This window comes from Rhinatrema bivittatum, chromosome 15 (assembly GCF_901001135.1).
Source record: "Rhinatrema bivittatum chromosome 15, aRhiBiv1.1, whole genome shotgun sequence".
Classification (NCBI taxonomy): domain Eukaryota; kingdom Metazoa; phylum Chordata; class Amphibia; order Gymnophiona; family Rhinatrematidae; genus Rhinatrema; species Rhinatrema bivittatum.
In genome coordinates, this window is record NC_042629.1 from 5,163,306 (window position 1) to 5,187,270 (window position 23,965).

General features: G+C 46.0%; 1 protein-coding gene across 1 annotated transcript in view; it reads left to right on the plus strand.

Annotated features, from left to right (window-relative positions):
* The window catches only part of APP (amyloid beta precursor protein), a 300,473-nt gene extending 282,609 nt beyond the window's left edge, over positions 1–17,864 (plus strand). Inside the window, 2 exon segments of the mRNA XM_029577860.1 lie at positions 16,064–16,210; positions 16,931–17,864. Of these exon segments, the coding sequence (XP_029433720.1) occupies positions 16,064–16,210; positions 16,931–17,032 (249 nt within the window). The 3' untranslated portion in view covers positions 17,033–17,864.
* Positions 17,865–23,965: the final 6,101 nt, after the last annotated feature.

A 23,965-nucleotide genomic window follows, 5' to 3' on the forward strand; every position in this document is an offset into this window, starting at 1 on the left:
ATTCCTTTCCAGATCATTTATATATATATTGAAAAGCACCGGTCCCAATACAGATCCCTGAGGTACTCCACTGTTTACCCTTTTCCACTGAGAATATTGACCATTTAATCCTACTCTCTGTTTCCTGTCTTTTAACCAGTTTGTAATCCACGAAAGGACATCGCCTCCTATCCCATGATTTTTTAGTTTTCATAGAAGCCTCTCATGAGGGACTTTGTCAAACGCCTTCTGAAAATCCAAATACACTACATCTACCGGTTCACATTTATCCACATGTTTATTAACCCCTTCAAAAAAATGAAGCAGATTTGTTAGGCAAGACTTCCCTTGGGTAAATCCATGTTGACTGTGTCCCATTAAATCTTGTCTTTCTTTCTTTCTTTCTTTCTTTCTTTATTTATAGTTTATTATAATTTCTTAAGTACATTCAAGTAAAATAAGAATAGAAAATATGGATTTACAGCAAAAATCAAAATTTTTAACTACAACCTCAAGAAAACATTATTCTGTAAATTCACATACAGACCCCATAATCAATGGGGGAGCCTGTTATATCTAAGAAAACAAGATAGTTATGAAACATAAATCAAGAGAGACTTTTTCTTTTTTACCAAACTCTTTCTCCAACTGGGGTAGTAACCCTTTTAACCACCTTTATCCTGAAGAAAAACTTCTAAGTGTCCTGGGTCAGTGAAAACAAACTTATTTTTTTGAAAAGAAATCATACATTTGCATGGATATTTAAGATAAAAGGTAGCCCCTAAGGCCAATACCCTCTGTTTCATTAACAAAAATTGTTTCCTTCTGTGCTGAGTAGCTCTCGACACGTCTGGAAACATTTGCACAGTTTGTCCACAAAACGCAAAACTTTTATTCAAAAAATATTTCTGGAGAACCAGATTTTTCTGACTCTCCAGAGCAAACACCACTACCAATGTTGATCTTATCTGGATATTATCCACTGAAGCCTCTAAGAAAGATGTTAAATTAGGGCTTTCAGGCTGGAGAATATCCATATCTCCATCATTTTTTGCCAAAGTTTTTTTTTATATTAGATACATAATACAAGTTAGAAATTATTATATCTTCAGAAATACCCAAAATTTCTTTTGAGTATTTCTTAAATAATTCATAAGCCGACAAAAGTCTAGTGATGGGAAAATTCAATATTCGAAGATTCTTTTTTCTCAGAACATTATCTATATTCTCTAACTGCTTATATATTATTAAAGTGTCTTTTATGAAGGCTGATCCTGACGCCTGCATAGAGGTAACTTGTGTGGCATTTACCACATTAGTCGCCTCTAGATCTTTTAGTCTCTTTTCATGATCCTCCAGGGCAGTCTTAGTATCTGCTGCGAAGATGGTGGCTTGATTCATGGACTGGATTAATCTCCTGTCCATGTTGGTTACTGCCCTCCACACATCAGTTAATGAAATATTTTCAAGTTCAGACATGCATGGTTCCTCATACGGAAGGGGTCTACTACCCCCTCTCTTCCGTGATGTTCACTCCCCCTACTGCTCCCATGACTATTGTCTGTACCCTCTCTTTTGCCTCTGCTGGATTAGCAGATGTCGTTGCTAATTGGGAAGGGTCATGTTCAATCCCATTAACCTTCCCTCCAGTCAGGGGTGAAATGGACGTTTGGATCTGGGCTGGACTCCCGGAATCACCCAATGAGAAAGATATTTCTGAAGCCAGTTCTCTAACATTATAACTCACCCTCCGCTGTAGGTGGTCATCCATGGGGCCTCTGACTTCTTTCACCGTAGGAGTGGAGGTTTTTACCTTTCTCTTTCTCCCCATCAGATGGATAACTTGTCTGCCGGAATTTCACCCAGGGGTGCGCCCCTTTGGCGCGCCCCTTTGGCGCGCGGCTTCGGCTGCGCGCCGCAGTGCTGATCTTAAATAGCCCCAGCGGCTCCCGCTGACGTCGGGGGTGGAGCCGGATCTCCTTCGGCTCCTTCCGGTATCGCGTCCTCCTGCCCTGCACCCTCCGGTGCGCTCTCACGGCGATAGGCTCCCAGGTAACAATTCGCTGTGCTGATCTTAAATAGCCCCAGCGGCTCCCGCTGACGTCGGGGGTGGAGCCGGATCTCCTTCGGCTCCTTCCGGTATCGCGTCCTCCTGCCCTGCACCCTCCGGTGCGCTCTCACGGTGATAGGCTCCCCAAATCTTGTCTTTCTATATGCTCTACAATTTTGATCTTGAGAATAGTTTCCACTATTTTTCCCGGCACTGAAGTCAGGCTCACTGGTCTATAATTACCCGGATTGCCCCTGGAGCCTTTTTTAAATATTGGGGTTACATTGGCCACCCTCCAGTCTTCAGGTACAATGGATGATTTTAATGATAGGTTACAAATTTTAACTAATAGATCAGAAATTTCATTTTTGAGTTCCTTCAGAACCCTAGGAAGCATACCATCCGGTCCAGGTGATTTGCTACTCTTTAGTTTGTCAATCTGGCCTACTACATCTTCCAGGTTCACAGTGATTTCGTTCAGTTCGTCTGAGTCATCACCCCTGAAAACCATCTCCGGAACTGGTATCTCCCCAACATCCTCATTAGGTCTTATGTTTATCTCCAGAAGTGGGGAGGAGGACCCCGAAGTGGACTCAGATTCCTCTTCTACCTTCTGTTCAGATTTTGTGCTTTTACTACACAAAGTCTGTAAGGTCAGGAAGTCTGCGTGACGCAAACCTGAAAAGGGGGCTATTGTAAGGCCGGCAAAGAGGTCCAGGCCCTCAGGGGATGTGGGAGCCACAAGGGTCAGGCGACTCCTGGGGGCTACAGTGCTGCCGCCCGCCACAGACAGCTACTCCAAAGCTTCTGAAAAGGATAATAGTCAACCAGAGGACCCTCAAGGGTCTGATCCAGGTTTGGTGGATCAGGACCCGGGTCATGCATTATCGAAGAGCTTGGCAGTAGACAGAGATGATCTTAAGGTGGTTTGATTGTTCAACAGGGAGGAACTGAGTCCTCCTACCCGTGGTTCTGGAGGAACTGGGCACAGAGATCCCACAAGAGGATTCCAAATTGAGAGCAGTGGGACCCAGTCATGGTTGGCCTCTGGGTCCAGCCAGGTCTTTCCCTTTTCATAAGTTGGTTAGCGCTTTGCTGTTCAGGGAGTGGGATCCTCCAGACACTGGTTTAAAGGTCAGCAGGGCCATGGATAAGTTGTATCTTTTGCCGGAAATGCACTTGACCTTCTCATGGTCCTGAAGGTAGATGCCTCAGTCTTGGCGGTTACCAAGAAGACGACCATTCCTGGTGCCAGCGCTATGGCTCTGAAAGACCTTCAGGATAGGAAGCTGGAAGTGCACCTCAAGCAGATATTTTAGGTGTCTGCCCTTGGTGCTCTGGTTGCTATATGTAGCAGTTTTATGTTGAGAGCAGGACTTTGCTGGGTGCATTAGTTGCAGGTGGACACGTCTTTGTCTGATTCTGAGTCTCTACAGGCAGAGCAGCTGGAAACTGTTGAGGTGTATAGTGCCGATGCATAGTATGATCTTCTCAGGACCTCCTCCAGGACTATGATGTCGGCGGTTTCAGCCCAGAGGCTCCTCTAGTTGAAGGCTGATGTTATCTCCAAGTCTCAGTTGGGATTTTTACCCGTTAAGGGGAAATTGCTTTTGGTAAAAACTTGGAGGAGATGATCAAGTTCCTCGGTGAGAATAAGGTTCATAAGTTGCCGGAAGATAAGGGAATTTTTTCCTACTCATTCCTGCTTTCAGAGGGAGTTGAAGATTTCAGGCATCCAACGCGTCAGGAACTACTCCGAGGCAGATCTCGGGCAGACAGCAGTCCTGGAGTCAGTCCTTTCATGGACGTCTGTCCAGCAGAGATGGCTCTTCCCAGGGAGGAGGTGGAGCCAAATCATCCAAATGATGCGAGGCCAGTCCACTCCTCTGTTCCAGTCATAGGGGGCCCATCTGGCTCTATTTTATGAGGAGTGGACCAAAATCACATCAGATCAGTGGTTCTTAAGTGTGATAAACTAAGGTTACACTTTAGAATTTGCTCAGCTGCTAAGATATCAGTTTTTTAATCTCCCTGTGCGCTTACAAAGAAAATAAACTGGCTGTAAGAGACACCGTTTGTTGCCTGCGCAAGTTGGGGGCCATTGTCCCTGTCCCCCCTGGAGGAAGCAAGGGACAGGCTGCTTTCCATTTATTTCATAGTTCCCAGAAAAGGAGAGAATGCTTCCTCCAAATTTTGATTCACAAAGGTGAACATTGCTCTGAAGGTTCCTCGGTTGCGAATGGAGACCCTACGTTCGGTGATTGCTACAGTGCACAAGGGGGAGTAACTAGTGTCCCTGGATTTAACTGAAGCATAACTGTACATAGGAATCCCAGCTGATCATCAGAGATATCTGTGCTTCATGATTCTGGGGAGCATTTTCAGTTTTGCGCTCTACCCTTCGGGCTAGCGACTGCACCCAGGACCTTTACCAAGGTAATGGTCATGGTGGCTGCAACTCTCTGGAGAGAGGGGGTCCTGATCCACCCTATCTGGATGACTGGCTGATTCGGGGGAAGTCAGAATCCACTTTGTTGGAGGGCAATGGATTTGGTCTCTGGCGCCTGAGATCGTTGGGATGGATAGTCAATCTGTCCAAGAGTTTGAAATTTCTGGGGCGTGTTTCAATACAAGGGTGGGGAAAATGTTTCTCACCGAAGAGTGGATTTCCAAATTGCAAGCTCAGGTTTATGGATTGTTGGAAAAGCAAGTACCCAAGGTCTGGGATTACTTACAAGTTCTCGGGTCTATGGCTTCTACTTTGGAACTGGTTCCGTGGGCATTTGGTCATGAAGCCTCTACAATCGGCTTTACTATCTCACTGGGACCCGTTTTCAGCTACCTCTCCTTCTTCCGGAGTTTGCACATTCAAGTCTTTTCTGGTGGCTCATCCCGGACAAGTTGAGTCTAGGCTTAGACATGGACATTCCGATCTGGTTGATTGTTACCACCGGTGCCAGTCTCTCTGGTTGGGGAGCGGTATGTCAGAACCAGGGTCTAGAGACGAAAGCAGCGTGTTTTGGCCCTGCAGTCATTTCTATCCTTGGTAAGGGGAAGGCCGGTGAGGGTCTTTTCAGACAATGAGACAACAGTGGCTTACATCAATCAACAGGGGTACCAAGAGTTGAGAGTTGGCTCAGGAGACCCAGCTTTTGGTCGATTGGGCAGAACAATATTTGGAGTGCATGGCAGCCTCCCACACTGCGGGCTCTGACAACATGCAAGCAGATTTTCTAAGCTGGCAGCAGCTGGACCCCGGAGAGTGGGAGCTGTCAGAAGAAGTGAAATGCCTCATAGAAACATAGAAATGACAGCAGAAGAAGACCAAACGGTACATCCAGTCTGCCCAGCAAGTTTCGCACTTTTTTTTTTTCTCTCTCATACTTATCTGTTACTCTTGGCTCTTAGTAACCTTTGGGTTCTATTTCCCTTCCACCCCCACCATTATTGAGAGAGCAGTGTTGGAACTGCATCTAAGTGAAATATCTAGCTTAATTAGTTAGGGGTAGTAACCGCCGCAATAAGCAAGCTACACCCAAGCTTATTTGTTTACCCAGACTAAATAATTCAGTCCTTGTTGGTTGTTGTCTGTATATAGATCCACTTTTCTTCATTCCCCCTGCCGCTGAAGCAGAGTGTAATGCTGGATATGCGTGAAGTATCAGTCTTTCTCCCCTGCCGTTGAAGCAGAGAGCTATGCATTGAAAGTGAAGTATCAGGCTTATTTGGTTTGGGGTAGTAGCCGCCGTACAAGCAAGCTACTCCCCGCTTTTTTGTGAATTCAAATCCTTTTTTCCACATTTACTCTTGCCGTTGAAGCTTAGAGCAATGTTGGAGTCGCATTAACCATGTGTATGTTTATTGAATAAGGGTATTATCTCCAGGTAGTAGCCGTCATTCCTGCGAGCCACCCACTCTTCATTCACGTCCTCTAGACTTTATGGATCCACAGTGTTTATCCCACGCCCCTTTGAAGTCCTTCTCAGTTCTGATCTTCACCACTTCCTCTGGAAGGGCATTCCAGGCATCCGCCACCTTCTCCATGAAGAAATACTTCCTGACATTGGTTCTGAGTCTTCCTCCCTGGAGCTTCAAATCGTGGCCCCTGGTTCTGCTGATTTTTTTCCGACGGAAAAGGTTTGTCATTGTCTTTGGATCATTAAAACCTTTCAAGTATCTGAAAGTCTGTATCATATCACCTCTGCTCCTCCTTTCCTCCAGAGTGTACATATTTAGATTTTTCAGTCTCTCCTCATAAGTCATTTGATGAAGACCATCCACCTTTTTGGTCACCCTTCTCTGGACCGCCTCCATCTTGTCTCTGTCTCTTTGGAGATACGGTCTCCAGAACTGAACACAATACTCCAGGTGAGGCCTCACCAAGGACCTGTACAAGGGGATAATCACTTCCCTTTTCTTACTCAATATTCCTCTCTCTATGCAGCCCAGCATTCTTCTGGCTTTAGCAATCGCCTTGTCACATTGTTTCGCCGACTTCAGATCATTAGACACTATCACCCCAAGGTCTCTCTCCTACTCCGTGCACATCAGCCTTTCTCCCCTCATCGAATACAGTTCATTCGGATTTCCACTCCCCATATGCATGACTTTGCACTTCTTGGCATTGAATCTCAGCTGCCGTATCTTTGACCACTCTTCCAGCTTCCTTAAATCCCGTCTCATTCTCTCCACTCCTTCCAGCATGTCCACTCTGTTGCAGATCTTAGTGTCATCCACAAAAAGACAAACCTTACCTTCTATCCGGTCCGCAATGTCGCTCACAAAGATATTGAACAGGACTGGTCCCAACACCGATCCTTGCGGTACACCGCTTAAAACCGCGCTAGTCAGAGAGTGAGTCCATTTACCATCACACATTGTCTTCTGTCCGTCAACCAGTTTGCAATCCAGGCCACCACCTCGGCACTCACTCCTAAGCGTCTCATTTTATTCACCAGTCTCCTGTGTCGGACCGTGTCAAAAGCTTTGCTGAAATCCAAATAGATGACAACGAGTACTCTTCCTTGATCCAATTCTTTGGTTACCCAGTCAAAAAAGTCGATCAGATTAGTCTGACAGGATCTTCCCCTGGTGAATCCATGCTGCCTCTGGTCCAGCAATTCTCCCGACTGTAGATAGTTCACTATTCTCTCTTTCAACAGTGACTCCATTACTTTTCCCACCACCGAAGTGAGGCTAACTGGTCTGTAGTTACCAGACTCTTCTCTGTTCCCACTCTTGTGAAGTGGGACCACCACTGATCTCCTCCAATCACTCGGCACCACTCCCGTTTCTAGGGATCTATTGAACAGGTCACACAGCGGACCCGCCAGCACATCTCTGAGCTCTCTCAGTATCCTGGGATGAACTTCATCAGGCCCCATGGCTTTGTCCACTTTCAGTTTCTTCAGCTCTTCCCATACATTTTCTACTGTAAATGGCGTTACATCTAACTCCACTCCCCTCCAGTTTCTTGTTAACTAGTGACGGTCCTTCTCCAGGGTCCTCTTTAGTGAACACAGAACTGAAGTATTTGTTTAATATTTCTGCCATTTCTTCGTCTCCACAGATTGATCCTTTCCACCTTTCAATTTCACTATACCACTTTGAACTTTTCTCTTTTCACTGATGTATCTGAAAAATGTTTTGTCACCTCTCTTTACCTCCTTGGCAATCCTCTCTTCCGCTTGTGTGACATAAGTCACAGGTGGGGCACACACCGTGTGATTTGATGGCGACCTCCTGCAATACCAAGGCCCCGCGTTTCTTCAGCCAGCGAAGAGAAGGAGCAGAGAGGATAAATGCCTTGGTTGTATCTTGGCCGACAGATGTCCTCCTGTAGTGTTTCTTCCTTGGCCATTAGTAGGCAAGATCTTGCGCCGCATAGAGATTCATCTGGGCAATATTTTTCGTCGCACCAGAGTGGCCAAGGCTTCCTTGGTTTGCGGATTTAGTCAACCTAGCAGTGGATGGTCCATTGCGGCTTGCTCACCTGCCGAATCTTCTGCGTCAAGGTCCTGTTTATTTAGATCAGGCAGATCAATTTTGTCTAGCGGCTTGGCTTTTGAGAGACAGCGATTGAAAGATAAAGGTTATTTGGATGCGGTCATCGCTACTCTTGCAGTCTAGGAAGACCTTCACCTCCCTAGCCTATGCAAGGGTATGGAGAGTTTTTGAGGCCTGGTGTTCCGATCAGCGAGTGGATCCTAGGCAAGCCTCGGTAGTGCATATTTCGGCTTTTCTGCAGGACAGTTTGATCACAGGTTTATCTTAATTCCGTCAGGGTTCAAGCGGCAGCGTTAGGATGTCTATGAAGTAAGGTTCAAGGAATTTTGCTGGCTGCTCATCTGCTCATCAGCCGTGCCCTTCCTGGAGCCTTACATCTATGAAGGATCTCACCTTGAAAGTGGTTTTCAGGGAAGCAATTTGTTCGGCTCGTCGAATTTCCGAGCTTCAAGCCTTATCATACAGGGAATCTTATTTGAGAATTTTGGATGAGGGAGTGTCCTTGAGAACAATTCCCTCTTTTTTAACCAAGTGTCCTCATTCCACTTAAATCAGTCAGTGGAACTCTTGTCCTTCTCAAGTTTGGATCCTTTGGCGCCACACACTAAAGATTTACGGTGGTTAGACATAAAGGGGTAGATTTTAAAAGAAGCGCGATCAGCCTACTTTTGCTTGCGTATCAGACTCAAGCAAAAGTACGCTGGATTTTAGTAGATACGCGCGGAGCCGCGCGTATCCACTAAAATCCTGGATCGGCGCGCGCAAGGCTATCGATTTTGTATAGCCTGCCCGCGCCGAGCCGCGCTGCCTCCCCCCGTTCCCTCCAAGGCCGCTCCGAAATCGGAACGGCCTCGGAGGGAACTTTCCTTTGCCCTCCCCTCACCTTACCCTCCCTTCCCCTACCTAACCCACCCACCCGGCCCTGTCTACACCCCCCCTTACCTTTGTCGGGGGATTTACGCCTCCCGGAGGGAGACGTAAATCCCCGCGCGCCAGCGGACCTGCTGCGCGCCGGGCCGCGACCTGGGGGCGGGTACGGAGGGCGCGGCCACGCCCCCGGGCCGTAGCCACGCCCCCGTACCCGCCCCCAAACGCTGCCGACACGCCCCCGGAACGCCGCGACGACCGGGCCCGCCCCCCGACACGCCCCCCTCCGAGAACCCCGGGACTTACGTGAGTCCCGGGGCTCTGCGCGCGCCGGGAGGCCTATGTAAAATAGGCTTCCCGGCGCGCAGGGCCCTGCTCGCGTAAATCCGCCCGGTTTTGGGCGGATTTACGCGAGCAGGGCTCTGAAAATCCGCCCCAAAGCGCGCTTTGATGCGGTACCTGGAGGACACGAAGTTTCCGAATGTCATATCACCTTTTTGTGCTATGAATGGTGCCAATAAGGGTCATAAGGCATCAAGGGCCACAATTGTGTGGTAGTTGAAAGAGGCTATTAGTTCTGCATATATCTGTCAGGGTCGCCCTGTTCTGTAGGGGCTACGGGTGCATTCTACTTATTCTCAGGCAGCCTCCTGGGCCAATTGTCAGCTAGTTTTGCTACAAGAGATCTGTAGAGCGGCTACTTGGAAGTCATTGCACATTTTCACCAGGCATTATCGTTTGGATTTCCAGGCTCCAGAGGCTTTGATGAAAGTGTATTTCAAGTGGGACTCTCTCAGTCCCACCCTGTTGATGGAAGCTTTGGTACATCCCAGGAGTTTTGGATTGTTCTGGGTACGTACAGGGAAAGGAAAATCGGTTCTTACCTGCTAATTTTTGTTGCTGTAGAACCACAGATCAGTCCAGAGTCCCACCCTCTAGGAAAAAGGGGAGAATTTGAGAATCTGCTCTATTTGTCTTGTGTATGTGATTACTCTGAAGAATGGCAAAGGTTTTGTTAGTCCTAGACATGGTTTTGTGTGGTTGCGGTTTTCACTCTCAAGGTTTTCCTCTTCCCACTGCTCATTCAGGGGAGACTAGTTGGTTATTCAAGTAGTTGATTTTGTTTTTTTCATTTCTGGCTTGGGTACAATTCAATACTGAGGGACTGTAGATGGCACCTCATGTTAAGTGGCAGTAAAACTTTGTTTCCATTTGTTTCCATTTCCAATTTTCATTTGACCATCAGACAGGATGCTGGGCTTGATGGACCTTTGGTCTGAACCAGTATGCATGTCTTAAATTCTTAAGGGTGAATTTTCAAAGGCTCACACAAATTAAAAAAACGGGGTTTATGCTCTCTACTTGCATTTTAAAACAGGCCCAGCCACACACGTAAATCCCACTACGCGCATAAGTGCCGGGCCTAAAAAAAAAGGGGGCAGGTTGGGGGTCTGGGCGGGATAGTGGCTAGCCAGGACAAAACTACTGCTAGGGAGGAGCAGTAAGTAGAAAAATAAAAAATTTTCAGGTAGCTAGGTAGGGGTAAGGAAGTTCCCTCCCACTCCGCTCCTTAGAGCGGAGTGGGAGGGAACTGGGAGAGGCCTGATTGAGATGCCGCATGTAATATTTGAAAATTCAGCCCCCCCCATGCGCAGATTTTTGCAGCCATGAGATTTTATAATATGCGCATGCTGGCATATGCATGTTATAAAATCGGCACGGCCATAGAAACATAGAAATGATGGCAGAAGAAGACCAAACGGCCCATCCAGTCTGCCCAGCGAGCTTCACACATTTTTTCTCATACTTATCTGTTTCTCTTAGCTCTTTGGTTCTATTTCCCTTCCACCCCCACCATTAATGTAGAGAGCAGTGATGGAGCTGCATCCAAGTGAAATATCAAGCTTGATTAGTTATGGGTAGTAGGGGAAGTAACCGCCGCAATAAGCAAGCTACACCCATGCTTATTTGTTTTACCCAGACTGTGTTATTCAGCCCTTATTGGTTGTTTTTCTTCTCCCCTGCTGTTGAAGCAGGGAGCTGTGCTGGATACGCGTGTAGTATCAGTTTTTCTTCTCCCCTGCCGTTGAAGCAGAGAGCTATGCTGGATACGCGTGAAGTATTAGTTTTTCTTCTCCCCTGCCGTTGAAGGAGAGAGCTATGCTGGATATGCGTGAAGTATCAGTTTTTCTTCTCCCCTGCCGTTGAAGCAGAGAGCTATGCTGGAAATGCATTGAAAGTGAAGTATCAGGCTTATTTGGTTTGGGGTAGTAACCGCCGTAACAAGCCATGTGTGTGTGCCGAGAAGCATGCGCACATGGACGCACACCCACTCCTTTTAAAATTGACCCCTTAATGTCTGTTTCAGAATTTAGAATAATTTAAACCGGCTGAGTCATTAAACTGCACAGGAATGCATATTACTAAATAAGCCCCATTAGAAATAATGGGAACTGCAGTAAATAATGGGGCAGATTTTAAAAGCTCTGCGCGCGTAAATCCAGCCGGATTTACACGCGCAGCGGATTTGTGTGTCGGCGTGCCTATGTTGCATAGGCCGCTGGCACGCCCAAGTCCCGGGGCTTTGCTTGGGGGGGGCATTTGGGGGCAGGGCCGTGGGCATGGTGCCAGCCTGGGGGCGTGGCCGAGGCCTCTGAACCAGCCCCCGGGCTGGCACGTGCAAGTTACTCCTGCCTTGGGTAGGCATAACTTTCTTAACAAAGGTAGGGGGGGGGTGGATTAGGTAGGGGAAAGTGTGTGTGTGTGGGGGGGGGGGGCCGGAAAAAAAGTTCCCTCCGAGGCCGCTCCGATTTCGGAGCGGCCTCGGAGGGAACAGAGGGAGGCTGCTCGGCTTGGCGCGCGCAGATTGCACAGTTGTGCACCCCCCCTGCGCGCGCCGACCCTGGATTTTATAATATGCGCGTAGATTTGTTCGCGCCGGGTTGCGTGAACAAATCTACGCCCGCGTATAACTTTAAAAATCTACCCCAATGTGCATTATCGCATGCTAATGAATCAGTCTGTAAATCTGAGATTCTTTCTGCATTAGTTAATTAGTTTGTGAAACAGCTCCATAGGGAATTCTAATCTGACACTTACTGCCCCATTGGTTTTATTCTTAGATCTATTTTTTTTTTTGTTTAAAGGTAATTTTTACATTTACACAAAACAGAAACTGCACCATGTGTTATGGCCATAATTTTTGCTGTTTTTTTAAATTATTAATGAAAAATGTTAATAAGTCAAGTTCATTTTCAGAGAACCAGTAAATGTTACATACCAGCCACTCACATTAAAATGCAGGTATTTTGTGTTAAAGAGCAGGCATGAATTAGCTATCACGAGTGGGTGATATAATCTGATAGTGTGGACATGGACCCAGTTCTCAGAGCTCAGTAAAGATTTTACGCAGCAGGCTTGGGAGTTCTTGCATGTGTATGCTGCCTCATGATTCTCTGTCTTTCTTCATCTGACCTGTCCTGGTCTCTCACGTTTTTTCAGTTTTTGGGCTTGTGCATGGTGCTGTCTTGTTGCTACTTTTTTTTTTTTTGCCGCTGCCACAGCAGCCCTTCAAATAGAATTTTTCAGTTCTAAAAAAAAAAAATATATATATATATATATTAAAGATGAATATGGAGAAGTCCAATGCAAAGAAGGCTGCGATCATCAGCTTCAAAGCTGTATCTATGGGTGCCAAATGCCTATCATGGATATACACGTTTGTAATCACTTACCCGGACTTAGTCTATGACTCATCCAACTGCTATAGCTGTGGAGGGGATGTAACCTAGGCTCTAAGGAAGGCGCTGGCAGGTAAGAACCCCAAGCCTTGGCATGAGGCTGAGCAGTAGAGCTGCTCATTATCTAGTAGTGAGGCATTGTCCGTTTCTCGGTTTAGGAAGTCAATGTGGGCATGCTTCCCTTCTCAAGCATGAGAAGGCATCACCTCTTCCCTCCCATGGCTCTGGTTTCCGGATTGCCTCAGCTGAGGGGTTAATGCAGAAGCTTGTGGCATTTGAAGAGCACCCAAATGATGTGGAGGACCTTCTTGGGGTCCTACTCCTGCCGAGCTAAAGAAAAAGATGGCACCATTAGTGCAGGGCTCTGCCAGAGTGAGCCCTTCTTGAGGCCAAGGCAGGAGATAGTCTTGCTGGCGCAGGTCTCTTCTTCCTTCATGGCATGTTAAGATACCAACAATCATTTCTTTTACTTGGACCCAAGGGAGGTGTCATTGTCCTTGAATGTAGAACTCGCACTATAGGGCACAGTTGTCCGACTCAATGTGGCATGCCAAGGCGCCATCAGTTGAACCTCCTTTTGAATCAAGACTGTGGAATGAAATTTCTTACCTGGAAATTGTTTCACGTGGCCATTACTTTTGCATGGAGAGTAAATGAATTACAGGCTCTGGTTTTATATTCACTATCCCTTCAGTTTTTTGTTTTGTTTTTTTTAAACTCACCCCCAAGCTTTTTCCAAAAGTGGTATCTGCATTCCTTATTAGGCTGTCTATATTTTTTCCAAGATTACAGGCACACAAAGAATGGGTTCTTAACTCTGGCATATTACCTAAAGAGGATTCAACCCCATCATCAAGCTTCTCAAGTGTTCATGCCCTTGACCCCAATAGATTGGTAAGGGCAGTTGCCAAATGAACTCTGTCCAATGGTCTAGCAAACTCTATATAGAGCACTATAACATTAAGACTATAACATTATAACATTAAGAGCTTAAGACCTGGCTCTTCTCTAAAGCATATACGTAAATTCTCCTCTCTCTCATTCATGTTCTCATATTCTCATTCATGTTCCCTGCTAGTCCTGGCTTTCATCTAATTTATTCCCTAAACTTCCTCTCTTTCACTACTGTGTTACCCTAACCCATTTCCTTTCCTTTCCCTCTTCCCCCCCTCCCTCCCTCCCTTTTCTACACATGATACATTATATGTTATTCCCTTTTCCTGTATATATTGTATATATTTGCAATCCTAGCCTACAATAATTTCAGGATTAACTTAATTCTTATTTCGCCATCTCATTTCCCCCCCAGTCATTTATTCCCCTGTTAATATATTTTATTTTATGTTCACCTGTACATTTCCCCCTCCTTCCAATTATCCTCTTGTTTAATATGTTTTAATATGTTTTACTTTTATGTTTTACTTTTATGTTAAACCTGTTCGATGTAAAATGTTCGATATAAAGTGTTCGATGTAAAGTGCTTTCCAAGCACTAGTTTTATGTTTCGCTGTGAACCGATGTGATATCATTGATGAATGTCGGTATATAAAACCTTTAAATAAATAAATAAATAAAATAAATAAATAAATAAATATAACATGCTGGCTGGCTCTGTCCACACTCATCAAGTGAGAGCCATGGCAATTGCAGTGGCTCATCTCTGGGTCACTTCTATTGAAAATATTTACAAAGTTTCTCCTTGGTCATTTCTCCATACCTGAATGTCCTAAGATTACTTAAAGACAACCTGGTCCCAAAAGGTGGAGAGTAGACTGCTTGTCAAAAGTTAATGCTTTCATTGTACTACCCTCAGCTTGAGACTTGCTGCACTAATTCATGCTTTTTGTTGACAGAGAAAGCAAGTTTGCTTACCTGTAAACAGAATTCTCCATAGCTAGGCTGCAATACCCACTCACCTCCTGGAGAATTGACTAATTAATAAAGCATAAGGTCTGGAAAAGACTGAGGGACGCAGTGGGGCGGATTTTCAGAGCCCTGCTCGCGTAAATCCGCCCAAAACCGGGCGGATTTACGCGAGCAGGGCCCTGCGCGCCGGGAAGCCTATTTTACATAGGCCTCCCGGCGCGCGCAGAGCCCCGGGACTCGCGTAAGTCCCGGGGTTCTCCGAGGGGGGGCGTGTCGGGGGGCGGGCCCGGTCGTCGCAGCGTTCCGGGGGCATGTCAGCAGCGTTTTGGGGGCGGGTACGGGGGCGTGGCTACGGCCCGGGGGGCGTGGCCACGCCCTCCGTACCCGCCCCCAGGTCGCGGCCCGGCGCGCAGCAGGCCCGCTGGCGCGCGGGGATTTACGTCTCCCTCCGGGAGGCGTAAATCCCCCGACAAAGGTAAGGGGGGGGTGTAGACAGGGCCGGGTGGGTGGGTTAGGTAGGGGAAGGGAGGGTAAGGTGAGGGGAGGGCAAAGGAAAGTTCCCTCCGAGGCCGCTCCGATTTCGGAGCAGCCTTGGAGGGAACGGGGGGAGTCGGCGCGCGCAGGCTATACAAAATCGATAGCCTTGCGCGCGCCAATCCAGGATTTTAGTGGATACGCGCGGCTCCGCGCGTATCTACTAAAATCCAGCGTACTTTTGCTTGAGTCTGATGCGCAAGCAAAAGTAGGCTGATCGCGCTTCTTTTAAAATCTACCCCAGTGTGCGCACATGAGAGCTCCCATGCCTGCTCAGTAACGGGCGGATTTTAAAAGCCCTGCTCTCGTAAATCCGCCCGGATTTACGCGAGCAGGGCCTTGCGCGCCTAGGTCCCGGGGTTTTTGGAAGGGGGCGTGTCGGGGGCGGGACCCGATGATGCAGCGTTTCGGGGGCGGGACCGGGGGCGTGGCGCCGGCCCGGGGTCATGGTCCAGGCCTTCGGACCAGCCCCCAGGTCGGAGGACGGCGCACCAGCAGTCCGCTGGCGCGTGTAGATTTACTTCTGCTTCTCGAAAGTGTAAATCTACGGACAAAGGTAAGGGGGGGGTTTAGATAGGGCCGGGGGGAAGGGGGGGTGGGTTAGGTAGAGGAAGGTGAGGGGAGGGCGAAAGAGTTCCCTCGGAGCGGCCTCGGAGGGGAGGCAGGCTGCGCGGCTCGGCGCGCACCGGCTGCCCAAAATTGGCAGCCTTGCGCGCGCTGATCCAGGATTTTAGAGGATACGCGCAGTTATGCGCCTATCTTATGAAATCCAGCGTACTTTTGTTTGCGCCTGCTGCGCAAACAAAAGTACGCGATCGCGCTTTCTTTAAAAATCTACCCCTAAAGTCTTTCCTCAGCTCTGAGAAATTAGTAGAAGATTTATGTGGAGAATGGGAAAGACCCACTTAATGTCTGCTTGCTAATTATTTTGCATATAAAAATATCTGAATTTGTAGCAACAGTCATGAAAATAAAACATTGAATTCTCTCTCTCTAATCTTGATTTGGGTTTGTTTTGTAGGTATTCTTTGCTGAGGAAGTGGGTTCAAACAAAGGTGCAATAATTGGCCTAATGGTGGGAGGTGTTGTCATTGCCACTGTGATTGTCATTACTTTGGTGATGTTGAAGAAGAAGCAATACACGTCCATCCATCATGGCGTAGTAGAGGTAAGGAAAGCTTGGTAAACATGTCCATCATTGTGGCATCATAAAGGTGTAAGTAATGTTTGCAAAACATGTCAATATATCATGACATGTAAGGTTGCAGAACTTGACCAGATTAAATACAGTTTACACACACATACAGTCCTCTGCTCTAGTGTAGCAAAGGTGAGTAACATTTGTTTTCACAACCATGCAAAATCAAATTGCAAACTAGATGTAAAGAAAATGAACAAAAGAATTAGATACAGATTATACCTTTACAAGATAAACTGGCTTAAAGATGCTAGTTTTTGGAATTAGTATTCAATCTGAGAATACTCATCAGGTGGGTTAGTCTGAAGTAATATTCAATATTTTCATTAACCTTGGATAACAGCAGAGAAAATACACTTCTAAACACTTATAAAATGTAAAGACAATGCTGAGCTGAGAGGCCAATTTCTTCTTACCTGAGAATATCCCAGTAGACTATTTCGAAAGTAAAAAATATTTAATTCATTTATGCTTTCCAAAGAAGAACGGTCGAGCTTTGTTTTCCTGTTTTATAGACCTTTGGTAGTATGTACTTGATCATCTTCTGATTTAAGTCATGGTTCCCCTCCATCGCAACCAGAGCTTTTATGTTCCCAAGATGGGGTTGGTCATTGGCTGTCTCTGCTGCTGTCACTGTGCAAATGAAATTGAGGGCATATGGAAGCTGTCATTTTGCTTGTCCTGCCATAGGTGGATGCTGCCGTAACCCCAGAAGAACGTCACCTCTCAAAGATGCAGCAGAATGGCTATGAGAATCCAACATACAAGTTCTTTGAACAAATGCAGAACTAGAATGCACCCACAGCCTCTTGAACTGGACAGCAGAAGACTGCTCCCATTGCCCGTAGTGCAACAGATCTGTAAATACAAGGAAGAAAATATGGAGAGGACATCTTTGATTCAGTAGTTACTCATCCTCACCACCTTTTGACAGCTGTGCTGTAACACAAGTAGATGCCTGAACTTGAAGAAAATCAGTAATGTATTCTCTACATTTCCGTTTTTTCACATTACTAATCAATGTTTTTTGTGTACTATAAAGTTTAGCTGTATTTAATCAGTGCATGAAGAGATCGCCCTCCTTGATTATTTATCATGTAGTTCTTTAGCCAGTTGTATATTATTCTTGTGATGTGTCAGAAAAAAACCCCATGGCAGTGCTACCTGACCTCTGCTTTGAATCCTTGCTTGGGGATATGCTCGCTATGTATGTGGCGTTTTTTTTTGCTGTGCGTACTTTTTTTTTTCTCATTACAATGCATTTTAAAGTAAAACTAGATTTTTAAAGCTTATTTCATGCAGGTGCATTCTTGTACATATTGTTGCTTCTGCTGTGTGTAGTGTAGAGAATCCTGGGAAAATTCATCTGTTTCTCTGTGCCTGTTTTCTGTGCACATTTGAGGCACTAAAGCTAATAACAAAAAGCTCTTTTCCATGTTTCTTTGAATGAGTCCTGTTAATATTAAGCACATGCTCTGCAGGGGGAAAATTGATCAGGATTCTTTAAACAAAAAAAGAAAAAAAAAAACAAGAAAAAAAGTTTCTGCAAGATGATTGTACAGTCATTGCTTCTGAACTGATAGCTTTCTACACTGTGTTACATAAATAAATTTAAAGAAAAATGGATGCTGTGTACACTTTTTTTTGTGGGTAAACAGGATCGTATCGAGTAACTTTATTCACCACATGAACTGTAGCTTAGAAATGCAATAGATGCTGTGTTTAGTTGTATTCAATGTTTGGATATTTGCCAGGTACTCCTGACTTGGATTGGCGACTGTTGGAAACAGGCAGTTGACCTTGATAGACCCTTGGTCTGACCCAGTGTGGCAACTTATGTTCTTAATACATTCAAAACAATTTTGAGACTGGTTTAATTTGGATTTGTAGTACTGCATGTGCTTGAAGTATTTCTGCGACGTTCAGTATTTACGGGGGAGGAAAAAAAGATCAGAAATTAAAGTTGATCAGCAGGAACAGGAGCCAACACCTTGGAGTGTGCTGCAGAATTCGTATTCAGTAAATCACAGGGGCAAGCAGTAATTCCTTGCAGAAAGGTCGGGAATGCAGTGGAGGCATGGGATGGGAAGGAAAGGGAGAGCGCAGAGTTAATTCAGACATTGCTGAGTTATGTCACCAACTTTTTCCCCTTATAATAAACACTACAATGAAATAAGTTGTTTCTGAAATAATTTGTCACTGATAAATAAATAATAATAAAAAAAAAAAAATAATAATTTGTCACTAATAGAAAGTTCAAATATAGGAAACTTTTCCCTGCCTAATAATTTGGATGTTGGGAGTTCCACCAAAACTATTATCCTGGCCAACAGCGGGAGACAGAATAAAACTTGCAGCAGTAAAGCTCAATCCTTATAAATAGCCCAGGTTCTCTCGCCTCAGCTTCAGTTTTAATTATTTTTAAACTCAGAAATCAAAAGTATTTCCTTACTCAGAAATCAAAAGTAATGAGCTATTTCATTAAAGTACTTTTCTTTTATCAGTGCTGAAAAGCTCACTAGTCCTAGCAACTTACAACCAAATATTGATTATTCTACTGAGATACTAAATGATCAACTAGGAACATTTTATACCAAAGGGGTAGGACACAATCATATTTACCTTTATCTTGCAAGGATGTGTTTCATGTCTAACCTGTGGTGGTCTATTTATTTATTTATTTATTTATTTTTTAAAATTTCTATACTGGTATTTAATAGAACCATCATATCTGTTTTACAAAATGTGTTTCCAATATCATGTCAGTGTGCTAAAGGGTAGTAGTACAGCTGGGTTTAAAAAAGGTGCAGACAAGCGTTAGGAGGCTAGGCCCATTATTAATTAGCCAAATCGACTTCTGGGAGTGAGCAACATAACATGGACCTTCCACTCTTAGCGACAGACTGGCCCCTGCCAAAGGTGAGATTACCCAGGGCAAGTCTTGCCTCACAAATCTGCTTCACTTTTTTGAAGGAGTTAATAAACATGTGGATAAAGGTGAACAGGTAGATGTAGTGTACTTGGATTTTCAGAAGGCGTTTGACAAAGTTCCTCATGAGAGGCTTCTAGGAAAAGTAAAAAGTCATGGGATAGGTGGCAATGTCTTTTCATGGATTACAAACTGGCTAAAAGACAGGAAACAGAGAGTAGGATTAAATGGACAATTTTCTCAGTGGAAGGGAGTGGACAGTGGAGTGCCTCAGGGATCTGTATTGGGACCTGTACTTTTCAATATATTTATAAATGATCTGGAAAGAAATACGACAAGTGATGTACTTTTCAATATATTTATAAATGATCTGGAAAGAAATACGACAAGTGATTTGCAGATGATACAAAATTATTCAGAGTAGTTAAATCACAAGCAGATTGTGATAAATTGCAGGAAGACCTTGTGAGACTGGAAAATTGGGCATCGAAATGGCAGATGAAATTTAATGTGGATAAGTGCAAGGTGATGCATATAGGGAAAAATAACCCATGCTATAGTTACAAAGTTAGGTTCCATATTAGGAGCTACCACCCAAGAAAGATCTAGGCATCATAGTGGATAACACATTGAAATCATTGGGTCAGTGTGCTGTGGCAGTCAAAAAAGCTAACAATGTTGGGAATTATTAGAAAGGGAATGGTGAATAAAACAGAAAATGTCATAATGCCTCTGTATCGCTCCATGGTGAGACCACACCTTGAATACTGTGTACAATTCTGGTCGCCGCATCTCAAAAAACATATAATTGTAATGGAGAAGATACAGAGAAGGGCAACCAAAATGATAAAAGGAATGGAACAGCTCCCCTATGAGGAAAGACTAAAGAGGTTAGGACTTTTCAGCTTGGAGAAGAGACGGCTGAGGGGAGATGATAGAGGTGTTTAAAATCATGAGAGGCCTAGAACAGGTAAATGTGAATCAGAATAGACTAGGGGGCACTCCATGAAGTTAGCATGTGACATAAGAACATAAGAAAATGCCATACTGGGTCAGACCAAGGGTCCATCAAGCCCAGCATCCTGTTTCCAACAGTGGCCAATCCAGGCCATAAGAACCTGGCAAGTACCCAAAAACTAAGTCTATTCCATGTAACCATTGCTAATGGCAGTGGCTATTCTCTAAGTGAACTTAATAGCAGGTAATGGACTTCTCCTCCAAGAACTTATCCAATCCTTTTTTAAACACAGCTATACTAACTGCACTAACCACATTCTCTGGCAACAAATTCCAGAGTTTAATTGTGCGTTGAGTAAAAAAGAACTTTCTCCGATTAGTTTTAAATGTGCCCCATGCTAACTTCATGGAGTGCCCCCTAGTCTTTCTACTATCCGAAAGAGTAAATAACCGATTCACATCTACCCGTTCTAGACCTCTCATGATTTTAAACACCTCTATCATATCCCCCCCTCAGTCGTCTCTTCTCCAAGCTGAAAAGTTCTAACCTCTTTAGTCTTTCCTCATAGGGGAGTTGTTCCATTCCCCTTATCATTTTGGTAGCCCTTCTCTGTACCTTCTCCATCGCAATTATATCTTTTTTGAGATGCGGCGACCAGAATTGTACACAGTATTCAAGGTGCGGTCTCACCATGGAGCGATACAGAGGCATTATGACATTTTACGTTTTATTCATCATTCCTTTTCTAATAATTCCCAACATTCTGTTTGCTTTTTTGACTGCCGCAGCACACTGCACCGACGATTTCAATACGTTATCCACTATGACACCTAGATCTCTTTCTTGGGTTGTAGCACCTAATATGGAACCCAACATTGTGTAATTATAGCATGGGTTATTTTTCCCTATATTTAAACTAATCGGAGAAAGTTCTTTTTCACTCAAAGGAAAATTAGTTCTTACCTGTTAATTTTCGTTCCTGTAGTACCATGGATCAGTCCAGACTGTGGGTTGAGCCTCCTTTCCAGCAGGTGGAGACAGACTAAAACTGAAAGGATATCCTATACCCTTCAGTATAACGACTGTCAAAGCAGAAAATAACAAAACCAGAGTAGGATCAAGCAAGCAACCATAAAGCTCAATAGAGCAACTGTAGAACAATGAATGAAACATGTTATGACTAATTGCTCTTGCATATCTTGGTACTTGGACAACCAAGGCTTCCGGTGTATTTGCTCAGTATTCTTGTACAAAAATGATGTCTTAAAATCTGCAACCTGCAAGAACAAGCTTCGAGAGGACAGAAAGAGAGACAAACAGGGAAGGGAGTCTGGACTGATCCGTGGTACTACAGGAACGAAAATTAACAGGTAAGAACTAATTTTCCTTTCCCTGTATGTACCCGGATCAGTCCAGACTGTGGGATGTACCAAAGCTTCCCTAAACCAGGTGGGACCGAGACAGTTCCGCTCGAAGCACTTGGAGCCCAAAAGAACCAAAAGGTAGAGCCTGCACACCCAGGGGGTAGCGTCGATCAAAAATATACAAGGACGTCCAAGTGGCGGCACTGCAAAACTCCTACAGAGAGACCGATTGAACATTCGCCCAGGAAGTAGCTAAAGAACACAGTGAATGAGCCGTTTGGCCCTCGGGAACCGCCCGATCTTGAAAAAGAGAGTCCGAGGAGATCGCTTCTTTCAACCACCGCACAATAATGGTCTGAGAAGCTGGCTTACCCCGATTGGGCCCACTCCAGAGGACAGAAAGATGGTCCGAGACAGAAGTCATTGGAAACCTGGAGGTAGCGAAGTAGAACTCGTATGGCATCAAGTTTACAGAGATCGTCCCCAGTCGCAGGGAAAACACAGGGAGTTCTGTCAACTGGTGGACATGGAGGTTAGAAGAACAGACACTAAGAAGGAAGGGCCCGTTAGGAGGGAAACCCCGGAAACGGAAAATCGCAAAAAAGGTTCCTGACAGGACAGCGCTTGGATCTCCGAGATCCGACGAGCAGGGGAGATAGAGACCAGAAAGACAGCCTTAAGCGAAAGAGCTTTCAAGGTAGCGCGTGGAGAGTTTTGAACAGAGACGCACAGAGGGCCCGAAAGAACAGATTAAAATTCCACGAACAGCAAGCAGCTGAGAAGGTGGACATAGATGCTCGACGCCCTTCAAGAACCAAAACACAGCCGGGTGTCCCTGTCAATGATGACCATCTACCCGACCCAGAGAGAGCTGAGAAGGGTATACCTGTATGCGCCGAGAACGAAGGAAAGACCCTCAGAGACTTTCTTGGAGAAGAGAGGACTAACAAGATCGGGCAGAGTACGCTGAGAAACCCAACTCTGCACAAACAGACCCAAACACGTTCCAGATACGCACGTACACCAGGGAAGTAGACTGTGCCCGGGCCCACAACAAGATGAAAATGACCTCCCCCTAATAGCCCTTGCGCCTTAGACGTTGTCGTTCAAAAGTTAGGCCGCTAAACAGAAGTGAGCGGCCTGGTCGAAAAATACAGGTCCCCGCCAAGGAAGATGGCGTAGCCGAAGAGGTCCGTCCGGCGCTAGGTTGAGAAAAACCGCGAAAGTACGGCCTGCGCATCCACTCTGGTGCTACCAGGGCCACGGGACCCCGGTGGAGTTCTATTCTTCTGAGAACTTTCCCAACCAGGGGCCACGGGAGGAGCAGGTACAGGGGGACGTCCGTTAACCAAGAGAGAGCCAGAGTATCTACGCCCTCCGAGCCATGTCACCTCCAGCGGCGGAAAGACCAATTTGCCTTGGCATTGCAAAGGGTCGCCATGAGGTCCAGGTGGGAGGGGACCACCTGTCGACGATGAGGTGCATGGCTGCATCAGAGAGTTCCCACTCCTCTGGATCGAGTGACTGCGAAAATCGGCCAGAACATTCCCGTTGCCCGCGATGTAGGCGGCCACCGGGCACTGTAGATGTCGCTCTGCCCCGGTGAAGAGACTGCTGGTTTCCCGGGCCATCAGCAGACTGCGGGCGCCTCGCTGGCGAGTGACGTAAGCCAGTGTGGTGGAGTTGGCAGAACAAGACCCGTATAGCCTTGGCGCGGATGAGGGGGAGAAATTCCAAAGAGCTAGGAACACCGCCTGAGCCTCCTACCGAAGGATGTGCCAGCGAGACTGAGACGCTGGCCAGATCCCCTGGGCGTACTGGGAGAGGCAGACCGCACCCCAGCCCGAGAGACTGGTATCCGTGGTTACTATCATCCACTGAGGGAGTTGGAGAAGAATTCCCTGTAGCAAAGAGGAAGGGAAAAAAATCACCCTGCAAGGCGGCAATGGTAGAGTCCAAAAACGGAAGGACTGTGTGAAACTGTGCCGCCAGTGGGACAGCAAAGCTGTCTGGAACGGGCCCATAGGAGCAAGAGCCCAAGGGCCGAGGTCGATGGCAGGAGCCAAGGAGTCCAAGATCCACCGGTAGGCACAAGCTATCGGAGAAGGCAGCAAGATACAACTTTGAATCTAGTTGAACTTGAGAGCCCGCGTGTAAGGCAAGAGGACCTTGCCCATCCGGGTGTCGAAGTGTGCTCCCAGGAATCCGAAATCCTGGGAGGGCTGAAGGTTGCTCTTGGAGAATCCAGCACGCACCCGAGAGACGCGAGAAGAGCTAACACGCGATCCACTGCCTGCCAGCAAGGAGCCTCCGCTTTGGCCCTGACGAGCCAGACGTCCAGGTAGGGGAGAACAAGGATATCTTCCCTGCAGAGAGCTGCTGGCACCACCACCATGACTTCGGCGGAGGTGCGAGGCATCGTCGCGAAAACAAAAGGAAGGACCCTGAACTGAAAGTCTCGGCGAACGCGAAGA